The sequence below is a fragment of the Stigmatopora argus genome, chromosome 2 (genome assembly GCF_051989625.1).
Source record: "Stigmatopora argus isolate UIUO_Sarg chromosome 2, RoL_Sarg_1.0, whole genome shotgun sequence".
Lineage (NCBI taxonomy): Eukaryota > Metazoa > Chordata > Actinopteri > Syngnathiformes > Syngnathidae > Stigmatopora > Stigmatopora argus.
The window spans coordinates 20,482,501-20,496,141 of NC_135388.1; the positions used below are offsets into that span (position 1 = coordinate 20,482,501).

Consider the following 13,641-nt stretch of genomic DNA (forward strand, 5'->3'; position numbering starts at 1 on the left):
TTGTGACTGAGACTGAGTGAATGGAGCATCTGCATGGTAACCACCTAGTTACAATATACTCAGCCGCAGAGGCCAGCAATAAATAATTGGTAGAAAATTATTGCAATACCTTTCCATATATATATATATATATATATATATATATATATATATATATATATATATATATATATATATATATATATATATATATATATATATATTAGTTGCGCTTTTGCGATATAAACATTTATTTTAATAATGAAAAATTAATTATTCAGAGCTGCCAACCTCTGTCGACCCCATTTCAGGAGTACCCCTGTACCATTTCCGGAGTTTTATGTTTTAATCAGGAGTGGATGTGGTTTGCGCAAAATCGATATAAAATGTAAAAAAAAAATACAAAGCACAATTTAAATCAAAGTTATTGTCATGTTTTTACATTAATTGAAAATTGTTTTTCCCCCCCAAAAAACAAATTTTTTTCTTAATTTGGGATGGGAACTCCGGGACTACAACCCTGACCGCTCGGACGCGGTATGGTTACTGAGCAGACTAAGGCTATCAGAATCAGATGTCAATTTTTGGACATTTTTACGGATTGTAAACGATGTTAAAAGCGCTAAACATGCAGTTTATTGCAAAAAGACTTTTTTTAAATTATCGAGTAAACACTGATTTTCTCTTGAAAATGTGCAAAAGATTTAATAGCGGGAGTTGAAATACATTGCAATAAGTTTCAATGATTGCTTTTTGCTTACTCTGCAGACTGAAGTGTTCTGAGCTTCCCTCTTCAACGGGGGTTACCAACGTCATTCTCAAACTCAGCCTATTGTCTCCGCTCTCTGCTGAGTCGTCCCCACATACTTCTGAAATGCCGTCTTTGGCTGCCATCACCACATCAGCACTAATGGGAGCCTCTGACTTCTCATTGAAAGTCTCTGGTAAGAAATGAATATCAAAGAAGCTCATAGAAAATAATGCTGCGACTGAATATATAATGTGGGTTAGTATGGTGTCTTTGACAGGAACACACCGATGGGAGTGCTGTGTCTGAGCGTCCTCTTCAGCTCATTAATTAAAGGAGGTGTCACTCCAACAACTGGACCAATCAATTCACCATCCTTAGGCAATGTGAAATGGAAGGACATTTCTGTATAAAAGCAAAAGAATCAGGTTAAATCTAACAAATGATGTAAAGATGCTCGTGGCTAATAAGAATCTCTGGATTATACCTCCTGAGCTATCATTTAAGCTCTTATCTTTGTGTCCCTCTGCTTCTTGCACCATTGGTTCAAGGCTATTTGTGGATGTAGAAACATTGCCTGTGTTTGAATGGGGACTCGTGTCTTCTGGGAGTTTCAACAGTGTTTTGGGATTATCTTCAGCAACTCCGTTGCTCTCATTAACCGTGACAATAATTTTGTCTCCGTCTGCACTTATTACCTTATCCTTATCACCGGAAGACATCAGCTTGCTTTGAGACAGGACTAAAGTAATACTCTTAACGCTGCCTACCACAGTGCTCTCTTTGTCCATCACTACCTCCTCTGTGGTAGCTGCTTCTTCGAATTTTGCAGGTGCATCAATTTCTACTTTGACGGTGTGACTATTAACTAATTCAGAGTTCTGTGACTGTGACGAAATGTTACTCTTTGCAGGATCCAAAACAGACACATGGGAGATCGCTGACTGTGAGTCCAGACTGCTTGTGACATCCGAAGGAGGCTCACACAGAGATCTGTTGGCATTCACATCTGAAGGTTCTGGCTTTGACTGGGGAAAAAATATATTAGGCGAACTCGTCTCTTTGACAGACTCACAGTCGTTCAAATTCACATTCAAAAAAGGAGTTGGAGTAGGAGGTTTGGGACAGGTGGCACTTTGTGATTCAGTCTGGATGCCATTGCACTCGCTTGTCTGAATAGGGCATGACAACACGGAGTTGGTAGTCTCTACTCCAGCTTGTTGTTTTTCCAGTTCTTCAATCTGTGTATCCTGGGATTCCTCTAATATTTCGTCAGTGAGTTCTTGAGCAGTGTTGCTGTTGTTTATGTTTTCAGAAAGTTGCAAAGGCATTGAAAAAGAAGATTCCTGTTGAGCAGACTCGAGAGACAAGGACTGAGTCTTGTTGACAGATGGTTGTGGAGCCTCTTGACTGATTGTTGCGACAAACGCATCCTGAAAAAAAGCCGCCCCAAATCAGTGTCAGGAGACATTAAAGGACATAAACTCATTAATACAAAACCGAGGCATTTGCCTTATCTACTTAAATGCAGAACCGCTCCAGAAGTACTCAATATGTAAAAAAGATGGCTGTGAATAAATGTTAGTAATCGACCAGGGCCCTGAATATGTCTACTGCTGACTACTATCAGCTCACAGACAAGTGTAAACAGAATTAGACAGCAAGGGAAAATTTTGAATAATGGATTCTTTATACACTAACCAGAAACAATATTCCTTTTAGGCCAAAAGAGCATATTATTTGTTGACATGCGCCACTTTGTCACATGACAACAAAGTACTAAATTTTCATCGCTTTTCTTGTCAATCATTTTTTCCCATTGGTGTGTGTTCTACTGTTGTCATTTTTACCTAATAAAGACTTTGTTCACAAGAGTGTTGTGATGAATGAGGCAAAACACTCTCATACTCCCATCATTTACACTTGGGGACTTCCACCCTGACATCCCGCTCTCTAATTGAGCCATAAGCCCAAATTGGACCCCGTGAGACTGGTTGACTGGGGCTAACCCACCGTAACAATCGATGTGACCTTTTTATGGAAATAAATACATTTTGGAGCCTCCACCTACCACTTCTTAATCTTGTCTCGACCCAAAGAATAACGTTGTCGGCTTATGCTGCATGAACTAAGGTAACAGCAATAACAACCATCATTTAACTACTGCATTAGTGACACAACAGCATAACACACAACAAGCGGGAAAAAAGGAGTGTTTAATGTGACATTTAAATTGGTCTCTTAAAAAGCTAACAACATTGTTGTAATGCAACATCGACGGGGAATGCATTGAAACTCATTTACTTCTTTGTTATAACGTGACAAAATGACAAAGAGCAACAAAAAATTATGTTCCCGTTGGCTGAAAAGGATATTGACTCTTTTGAGATGCTTTAAAGACTCACTATTAAAAGTTTTCTCTTGCTCTCAAATTACTGTCGGTTTAGAGCAGGGGTTTGTGAGCTGACACTAGTCAGCGGTCGCCATATTCGTGCACCTAGTAACTAGTCATAGTAAGGAATGTTTTAAGTTGGGCAAAAGGACTTTAGGTTCCTATCCATGTACACTGCATACCCTAAATAAAATTTATTTTTATACAGCCCTCACGAGAAATGCCACCTGTAAACTTTCATGAATAGTACAGGTTTTAATAATGGCACATAACAGTCCAAAAACAAACATTCTTTCAGATTAGAGATATTAAATGAGGCACATACGTGTGAGAACTCGGGCTGTGAGGGCAAAGAGAGAGGCTTCTCTAATGCAAAACCAGGAGAATTCTGTGATACAGGAGTTGAGGTGGGTGGTGTCATTTTGGAGGAGGCTTCTGTTTCCATCGGCACTTCTTCCTTCATCAGCTCTTCTGGAGGCTGGCTGGTATCCATGGGATCATCAGCACCTGACAAAGCAAATGCGTTAGCTCGCAAATTAGCTCTTCCAATGCAGATAAAAACGGAATATTTTGTTACTCTGTTGGCTGTCTGCGACAGTTGGTGAGTTAGGGATTATCAAAGCACTGTGGAGGAAGTTGTCTGGTGTCGGGCTGACATAATCAACAGAGCTTCTAGGATGGGGAAAAATAAATTCAGTTGGTTGTTTTTACCATATTTACTACAAATCAGATTTCTAAAGAGTTGGGATAATGTGTTGTAGAAGGGCTAAATTTCAATATTTTATTCAGAATATAATATAAATGACAGGCCAAAAATTCAAACTGGGATAATGTATCATTATAAGGGAAATATTCATTCATTTTCCATACCGCTTATTGGTGCTCGGACGATTCGCCGAAAGACGTTTCGCCGACGGATGTTTGGCCGACGGACAGTTCACGGAACGGACGTTTCGCCGAAGCGCTCGCCCCGCCCCCGGATCGTGTGTGTACATGTTTTTCAACTTCGGCCCGCGGGCCATATACGGCCCGTTACACCGTTACAGATAACATTCATTTAAGAATAAATATTTTAGATATACATGTATGTATATATACAGACGCTCCCCTACTTACGAACATTCAACTTACGAACAACGGTACATACGAACATGTCTGCAAATTGCGTTTAAGTCCAAAAATGTTCGCAAGTCCAATTTTGTATTTTGCCTTTTTCGGAGTAGTACTTCTTTCCGCCGCTAATACCAACGCCTGGCGCTGTGAGAGCTCAGCTCACCCAGCATCTACCTTCTTCTTCGTTGCAATGCGGAAGTGCGTGAATGTATCTCCAGTGTGCAAAGAACCTTTTTCATTTGTATCATTAAATATCTCATCCATCCAATATTGAATATGGTTGGTAAAAAAGCTAAAGGCTTCTATTGAGGGAGTTGCAAGGAAGAGGCAAGCCATTTCATTTGAAACGAGTGGCAATAATAACGAAGCTTGATGCGCGTGAGAGTGGTGAATGATATTTTAAATAAAAAATTCCCTTAAAACTATACATTTTCTCAGCTTAAAATTTTAATAAAATGTTGTGGTTTGGCACTTCCATATCATTGCGTTCATTTTTAGTTTGTCATCTCAAATTTTTAGGAATTTGGTTTGTCTTTGTGTGCTCACTACCACATTGACTTACTGGGATAAACTCTGTTGTGCCGATGTTCTCTGTCCGGAAAGATGCAAGAGCTGCAAGGTGTGGGATGGTGTTGCGGTTGGGCGACCTTGTTGCTCTGGCTCAGACACAGTACTGTCTACTGTACTCGGAGGAGAATTAAGTCTAGTAACTGAACTTGGTTGCATGAATGCGAATATTTGCCTGACCATCTAGTACAGGGGTGGGCAAACTATTCCCCAAAGAGCCACAGTGGGTGCAGGTTTTCATTCCAACCCATAAAGAGGACACCTTTTTACCAATCTGGTGTCCTACAACTGCAATCAGTGGATTGCAGTCAAGTGCTTCTTGTTTTCCGCAGAAATCTCATTGGTCTAAGTCTCTGTGCTGGATTGGGTGGAACAAAAACCTGCACCCATATCGGCCCTTGAGGACCGGTTTTCCAATCCTTGATATAGTACATGGACTCACCTGTCTTGTCATCATCAAACATGTCCTGCTGAGATGACATTACTTCAAGGTCACGCTGCCCTACCTCATCAGTGCCAGTGAGACACTGTGAGTGCAGCAGCACCTGAACGTTTAATGTTTGACCTGACTGGCTGCTGGAGCTCACCTCAGATCTTATGGAGATACAGAAACTTGGATTGGCAAGAGCATTGCAGATGAACGGTCACATTTCAAAACAAAGTTATACTGGATTAAATGGTTATACCTGACCACTTTGCGTAGCAAATCCTGTGACGTTGCGATGCTAATGCCTAATTTGGAGTGTGTCTCACTGGCTAATTGGGGATTGTCACACTCATCTCCCTTCTGACTGTTCACTTCATCAATAACAAGATCCTGACTCTGAGAAAGTGCAAGGAAACCAAACTGCGAGTTTCCATCTGCAAAACAGAAGACGCACACGTTTGTGTTCGGTACTACTCCATCCTAAAAATGGCATTACTGCTCGTACCTTCAGATGGAACACAGGTTGTGGAATCAGAATCAATTGGCAAATTGCCCCTGAAATGTTAAGAAACGAATTAAACAATATTGAATAAGCATGAGATGTTTGTTATATTATTAGCTGTTGGTTACTTTAGTTTGTTTTGAGGGGGATTAAAGAAGAAAACTTGACTCTCTTCTTGACTCTCTTCTTGGCATTCTGAACTGAGGTTAGGCAGGGCAACAATACCTAGAGATAAACAAATACAACAAATGTTCAGGTTATGTCATAAACAAGCAAAGGAAAAATATATGGATTAAAAAATTGTTATTGAAAAAAAAAAACTAACCAGGACCAGCCTGGCCGTTGCTATGGTAGCTTCCAGATTGGCTATCAGTCTGAGAGGTTCTACTTCCTGGTGGTGACGCTATCAACTCCTGGAAAGATAAGGCATTTTTGTCATGCAAAGATTCCTTCAAGGACATTCAGAAATATATTGATTATGGATACATATCTAGAGTTTAGAGCAGGGGTCACCAAACTACGGCCCGCGGGCCGGATACGGCCCGCCGGCACATTTGGACCGGCCCTCTGAACAATACCAGAGACGCTATTGGATTTTTATTTTTTTATTATTTTTATTTTTTTTTTTTATGCGGCCCGCCGGCACATTTGGACCGGCCCTCTGAACAATACCAGAGACGCTATCGGATTTTTTTTCCTATTTGGCCTTGAAGACTGGGACGTTTTAATTCTGTGTTTGGTTCATTGCACCCCTGCTGAGCCCACAAATCATCCCAGTGAAGCGGGGCTTCGCATTGCTTCTTTGGTGACACGCGCGGGGAGAGTGTTTCCCTTTGATGCATGCGGGCACGTCCACCGTTGCATGCACGAGCAGTGTTACCGAGACATCTGGACGACCGCAGGTGAGGGCGGAGCCCTGGGACCATCGCGGACTATTCAAGTATATTAAAACTGCAACCTGTTTGAGAACGGAATAATGGCGAAAAAGTTAGGTGAGAGAAAAATTGATTCAGAATGCAGGGTATTTAACCTGGAGTGGACAAACGATTATTTTTTTGTTCAATGCAAAGAAAAGGCTGTTTGTCTCATTTGTCAAGAGACGGTGGCGGTATTCAAAGAATACAATCTTTGCCGACACTATGAATCCCATCACAAAGACAAGTACGATAGATTGCAAGGCCAAATACGAGCAAACAAACTCAAAGCGAAAAAGTGGACTACTATCTCAGCAGAACCAGGCATCCGTTCGGGCCAGCTTTTGGGTTGCTAAATTGATAGAAAGCAGCGGTAAGCCTTTCACTGACGGAGAGTTTGTTAAGAAATGTATGGATACTGTCGCGGAGGTGGTGTGTCCCGAGAAGAAAGATGCATTTAATGCCGTAAGTCTGTCGGTGAATACAATGACCAGACGCGTTGAAGAAATCGGGAGTAATGTATATGCCCAGCTGCAGCAGAAGACGAAATAATTTGACTTTTTTTCATTAGCACTGGATGAAAGCACGGACGTGCAAGACAGCGCAACTGCTCATTTTTATTCGTGGAGTTAGTGCAAACTTTGAGATTTGCGAGGATCTGGCAGCCCTCCAAAGTCTCAAAGGGACTACAACGGGAGAGGATATTTTTGACAAAGTGTGCCAAACCATGGAGAAGTTGGACCTGGACTGGTCAAAGCTAGCTAGCATCACGACTGACGGGGCTCCTAGCATGGTGGCCGAAAATCGCGGTCTAATAATGGGACGCATGAACCGGGAGTTGGAAAAAAGGGGTCTCACCGCCCCGCTACGAGTCCACTGCCAAATTCACCACCAAGCACTGTGCTGCAAAATGTTGACGTGGGATTCTGTAATGACGGTTGTGGTGTCGTGCATAAACTTCAGAGCAAAGAGAGAAGATTGTGCATGGCACAACAGAAAGTTAATGTTCCATGGCTTTTTTTTCTATGAAGAACCCAGAGAGAGTTATTTAGTTATTTATTTCATAAATGGTGTTATTTATTTCCTGTTTTTTCTGTGAAGAACTCAGAGAGGGTTATTTAGTTATTATTTATTTCATTAATAGTGTTATTATGTTTCCTGACTTTTTTTCTGTAAAGTACCTGGAAAGGGTTATTTGGTTATGTGTGGCTTTCTGGAAAACAATTAAAAAAAATTAAGCTCCCCTACGATCGTCACACTTTTTCTGTTACAAACTGACACCGGCCCCCCATCAGAGAAGGGAAAAGTTATGTGGCCCTCACAAGAAAAAGTTTGGGGACCCCTGGTTTAGAGTGTAACAAAACTAGGAGCAGAAAATCATTTACCTATATACAGTTGGAGCCAGACGTTTACATCCGGTGTGCAAAAACATTATCTTTGGTCTCACTGTATGAAGTCAAATCCCACCAACCCTCTCCAGTTTCAGATTAGTCAGGATAAGCAAAATTATTTAAAACTGTTAAATGTTAATCTCAGATGTTACTTTCTTCAAGGTCAAAAAAATTCCATACATTAGGAAGTCCAAATTATCAGATCAGTGCCCCTGATGTTCTTATGAGCAGCGGAGCGATCGCTGATACAAGACTACTTCTCGTTGGCAAGTGGTCGTGCGTTATCCTATTGTGAGGACATTTAACTGCATCATTTTCTGAATATTTTGAAGGGAATGGTACAACAGCAAACAGCCCATCGATAGCGAACGTGAGGGTGGAGGCGTGGCAAACAACTAACCCGGCCAGAACAAAGGTAAAAAAAAAAGAAGATTAAAACAAAATTAGAATTCAGTTTTGTGTAAAGTTACATTAAACGTATGTTTGAGTGTCTGTATATATTAATCCAAGTTAATTTAAATTTGTTTGTTCCGTTTACGAGTGCGTTGTCGTGGAAATAAACCCATTGGTTTCACTTGTAAATGAAAGTGGGGCCGTCTTTCGAATGTTAGCCTCTTCTTTTTTATGTACCGCATGTTAGATTCATTGATGCCGTAATGGCGCGCGACATCGACACTTTTTCCCCGCTCTCAGGATGTCAAGCAACTTAAGCAAACGTGATCATCTTCCGTTTTTCTTCGCATCAAATGAAGCCTTAGGTGGTCCTGGACACTTGGGAGCCATTTTTTGTTTTGGTGTAGAATTGTAAAATCCAAACAAAGAAAGCTGGAATTCACTCTCCGTACGCAATGGTAAACGCTACACGCAGGGAACAGGAAAGACCGGCGCGCGTGTCCACAGAGGCATTTGTACTTTTGCTTTCTTCTTCTGTGGTATGGTTAGAAACAATCATTGCAGCGCAGAAGAGGAGGCGGTATGGAATTAGTGCATGCAAAACGCGCACCGACTGATTGGGCAGCCCGTCCACTTTGGGGAAAATTTTAAGACTTTTAAGTGCGCCCTATGTGAGTAAACAAGTGCTGTGTTGTGTTTGTACGGTTTATTATCACTTAATAAGGTGGATTGCAATCATTAATAAGAGGAGCAATTGGCCAAGGTTGACAGGTTCACAAAAAAACATTATTAAACCTTTCATGCACAATTTAAGATTTTTTTTTCTTTGTTTAGAACCCATATGGAGCAATAACTCATTGGCTGCCATTGACAGTGCTAGGCATCCCATCTATTTTCTCTGGAAATTCATTTGCCACTCCCAGCCAAAATGGATCCACTAATGGCACAGAAACATGAGAATTTACAGCCAGCCTGTCTTCTCAGTTAAAATGAATTAGGACATTTATCGCATGTATCACAATTAAATACTTTTAAGGAGGGGGTAAAACAAATATCTAATTTAAGGTGTTATTGTAACCAATATGCATTTTTTTAAATGTATTTTCATTTCAGGGCGGACCGGTGGGGCGAGTGGTTAGCGCATCGGCCTCACAGCTCTGGGGTCCTGGGTTCAAATCCAGGTCACGTCCACCCGTGTGGAGTTTGCATGTTCTCCCAGGGCCTGCGTGGGTTTCCTCCGGGGACTCCGGTTTCCTCCCACATTCCAAAAACATGCATAGTAAGCTGATTGGACACTCTAAATTGCCCCTATGTATGGGTGTGAGTGTGCATGGTTGTCCGTATCGTTGTGCCCTGCGATCGGCTGGCCACTGATTAAGGGTGTCCCTCGCCTCTGGCCCGAAGTCAGCTGGGATAGGCTCCAGCACCCCCCGGGCCCTTAGTGACGATAAAGCGGTTCAGAAAATCAGATGAGAGGTGAGAATAGCATAAAAATAAAATAACAAACAAGATTAAAATAATAATAATGGCTATTTTTTTTAATGACAAAAAAGTGTCAACTTTTGAATAGCTGTCCGCACCAATGATCCGTCCCAGAAAGGGTTAAAATATGGTGCTATTTAAAAAGGCAGTGGCTCCTTAGCCAGTAACCGGTCAAATAGTCCCAGGGGCTATTTAGCCGGTAACCGGTCAAATAGCCTATATGGCCCCATATGGCTATTTAGTCGGTAACCGGTCAAATAGCCTATATGGCCCCATATGGCTATTTAGCCGGTAAGAATTCTGTGTGGGGTAAATAGTAAGAAACTATGGCTATGGACCCACTGCCTAAATACTAGTCATTAAATCCCTATTCACCTAATGTTAAAATCTATCAATTGGAAATAATACATCAAATTTCAATAACATTGGTTGAATGGTTTAGAAAATCCTCTATTCACTCAATGTTAAATAATAGTCATTAAATCCCTATTCACCTAATGTTAAAATCTATCAATTGGCAATAACACATCAAATCTCAATAAGATTGGTTGAATGGTTTAGAAAATCCCCCAGGAAAAAAATTTAACTGTCCATCTGATCTTTATCAAATTTGGTGGGAAGTTTACCACTTATAAAATAAATGATAACCTCAAAATATTGTGAGTATTTGTTAAGAATTATTGCCAAATTTCAATTCCCAAAATGGATTGACTTTGCCTATAGCTGTTTCTACTCACACTGTACTAACACTTATAGGTGTTACTTTCATGTAGACTATCTGTTTCTACTCACACTGTAATCCATTGTCTTATCCCCAATGACCAATCATCATGCAGCCTCTCTAGACCCAGAACCCTTATATAAGCCATGTGTGGCCCCTGTGTTGTTAGTCACATTTTAAACTCTGACCATGTCATTCAAAGTTGGGGACAAGTTCCCCAGTTTTTCTTCATGGGAAGAAGCTGTTAAAACGTATGAACAGGAAAATTTTGTCCAGTTATGGAGGCGTGATGCACGTACCATACTTGCAGCCAAGAAACGGATGCCAAACAGGATCTTTACTGAAGATATCAAGTACTATGAGCTTCAGTACTGCTGTGCTAAGGGTGGACAGAAGTACCAAAGCAAATCAACAGGCAGTCCAAATACCTCTACTTTTAGGTCAGACTGCCAGTTCCAAATAAAGCTAAAGACTACAAGAGATGGACAACATCTTGAGATCCAGGCCATGAATGATGAACACAACCATGATGTCAACCAGACTACCTTTGGTCTTCACCCAACTCAGCGGCGGCTTCCAGATGAAGAAAAACAGCAGGTTCTTGAGATGGTCGAAGTGAGTGCAAACAAAAAGCTTCTTCGTGAGGTGATGGCAACAAGAACGGGTAAAATGGCAACCCTCAAAGACATGCAAAACATTTGTACCTGTCAACGAGCAGCCAACCCAGCCATCAGTTGCACACATTAAGCTACCTACTAAGAGACCAAAACGTGACCGACCACGTGGTACAACAGAGACTGCTATTGGACTACCCAAGCAAAAAAAGGCAAAATTTGACAAGCCAACACCCTTTAATTACCTCTCCACTCAAGTCCTCTGCTATGCTGTCTCACCAAGGGATGCAACACTTGCACTTGGTGGTACCCATCTTGGGGAATCATGTGTGGAGTCTAATCCAGACAATCTTCCAGACATGCTGTTTGATGATCACATTGACATTAATAAACTACGACGATATTTCAAAAGCGATGCATGGAGGCTGCTACAAGAAGTGTACCTCACAAGAAAATAAACAATTGTGTACTTGTGCAACTCCTGTGGCGATGACCTCCACAGTAAACATCAGTTGTATGTGATGCTTGTCTTCATTGGCATCACTTGGGGTGTGTTGGGAGGAAAACCAAACCAAAGACAAAATTCTGGTTCTGTAGGCAATGTTTCTTGTAACATATGTAATAACAACAGAATGGTGTTTTATTGCCATTGTTGTGCATGTTTATGTGTGCTTTTATTAATAAATGTATGACAACAGAATTGTGTTTTATTGCCATTGTTGTGCATGTTTATGTGTGCTTTTGTTAATAAATGTATGCCATAAAAGTTGAGTTATCTTTATATAAAGGTCCTTATCAATTATCACATTAAGGAAATAAACCTTATAACGTGTAGTTTCTTACTATTTACCCCACACAGAATTCTTACCGGCTAAATAGCCATATGGGGCCATATAGGCTATTTGACCGATTACCGGCCAAATAGCCCCTCGGACTATTTAACCGGTTACCGGCTAAGGAGCCATTGCCATTTAAAAAAACAGAAAGGGTTCAAATATGGTGCTATTTAAAAATCAGAAAGGGTTCAAATATGGTGCTATTTAAAAAACAGAAAGGGTTCAAATATGGTGCTATTTAAAAACCAGAAATGATAAATGCTAAATAGTCTGCTCTCTTACACAAAGACTACACAATACATACACGGAACAATGCCATTTTGTTCGACGCTATCAAGTAAATAACACACTACCTTCATTGTTAAAAACCAATTATTTTTACAACTGCAATGCATCATTTTAAGTCATGTCAAGGGTTAGGACAGTACCTTTTCAAACATGATTTTCTCTAGAGAGACAGCATTGTTGGAGATTCAAAGGTTGCGGAGGTGCACCTAAAGTAATATCACTATTAGCCACCAACGCCCTGCGGCCTAACAAGTCACCACTAACAGGCTGTATTCGTTTGACGCCACTGTATATAAAAGAGCAGGGCTTCCATGTAAGTGTATGTATGATAGCAATGACGAGAAATGCGTCACGTTTGACTTGTTTCTTACCAGGACGGGGCTACAGGCGTTGGGCTGCAGGTTTGACAGACGCCGGGCCAGCACAGCTCGGTAGCTGTCCTCGGGGTCGTCCTCCAAGGCGACGCTGTCCGGCTGCGAGTCCTCCACGATGAGACAAGGGTTTTCCGGCTGGGCTATGCTGGAATCCAATTCACTTCCGCCGGGATCCATGAGGTCGGGCCGCCGCCGAGAGCAGGGGGAGACTACCAGGCGACACAAAGAAGCATGTGTTCTGTGACCGAGTCGTCGATTGTTGTTAGCTTAGCAAAGTCGGCGTGGGTTAGTTGCACAGGCCCACTGTTTTACTCATTGATTAAAATATTCCGGCGTCAGTATGGAATCATTTCGTTGAATATTGTTGATTATGTCTGCGAGCCCGACGCTGTCTCTCACCCAGCCGTCCTGCACCGCGCGGCAAAGAGCTGAGAGGAAGCCTATTGGTTTGCTCGGAATCGTGACGTCACTTTCCCTTTGCTTGCTTGTGTGGTTGGTTAGTGGACATCATGGCACTCATTTGCCCCATTGACGGCGCCAGACGTCCTACCCATTCTGACCAGACAGACCAATGGCACTGAGAGATGAGCTCCCACTTTAAATGTGTTCGTTTTTAATGACAGGCAACAATTTAAATACTATGAAATTAAAACAGAAAAATTCTCATTTTGAGTGTTATTGAGTGCCAAGTATAGAATAGATTAGTCTATTTCTTTTTTGATTCATAATTCTGTTGATTTTGTTTTACTAACATTGTATTCATATTTGTCTTTATCATAAATACAATTATGAAGAAATGTGTAATTCATTTTCTGAAACGCTTTATCCTCATTAGGCTCGCTGGGGGTGCTGGAGCCCATCCCAGAGCCAGAAGTGGGGGATAACCTAAATCAGTGGCCA

General features: G+C 41.3%; 1 protein-coding gene across 5 annotated transcripts in view; it reads right to left on the reverse strand.

The window, feature by feature from the left end:
* tp53bp1 (tumor protein p53 binding protein, 1) overlaps nucleotides 1–13,182 on the reverse strand; it is a 29,751-nt gene extending 16,569 nt beyond the window's left edge. For 3 of the 5 annotated variants that reach the window (XM_077593780.1, XM_077593762.1, XM_077593746.1), the window contains exons 1-12: nucleotides 12,739–13,181; nucleotides 6,054–6,141; nucleotides 5,857–5,953; nucleotides 5,732–5,781; nucleotides 5,486–5,660; nucleotides 5,242–5,393; nucleotides 4,795–4,912; nucleotides 3,697–3,791; nucleotides 3,445–3,626; nucleotides 1,215–2,160; nucleotides 1,016–1,132; nucleotides 741–920 (exon numbers count right to left, since the gene is read on the reverse strand). In XM_077593780.1, the coding sequence (XP_077449906.1) occupies nucleotides 741–920; nucleotides 1,016–1,132; nucleotides 1,215–2,160; nucleotides 3,445–3,626; nucleotides 3,697–3,791; nucleotides 4,795–4,912; nucleotides 5,242–5,393; nucleotides 5,486–5,660; nucleotides 5,732–5,781; nucleotides 5,857–5,953; nucleotides 6,054–6,141; nucleotides 12,739–12,918 (2,380 nt within the window). In that variant the 5' untranslated portion in view covers nucleotides 12,919–13,181. Of the gene's footprint in view, nucleotides 1–740; nucleotides 921–1,015; nucleotides 1,133–1,214; nucleotides 2,161–3,444; nucleotides 3,627–3,696; nucleotides 3,792–4,794; nucleotides 4,913–5,241; nucleotides 5,394–5,485; nucleotides 5,661–5,731; nucleotides 5,782–5,856; nucleotides 5,954–6,053; nucleotides 6,142–12,507; nucleotides 12,535–12,738 lie in introns of those variants that run through there. The other 2 variants (XM_077593753.1, XM_077593772.1) reach the window with 2 other exon arrangements.
* Between the last annotated feature and the right edge of the window lie 459 nt (nucleotides 13,183–13,641).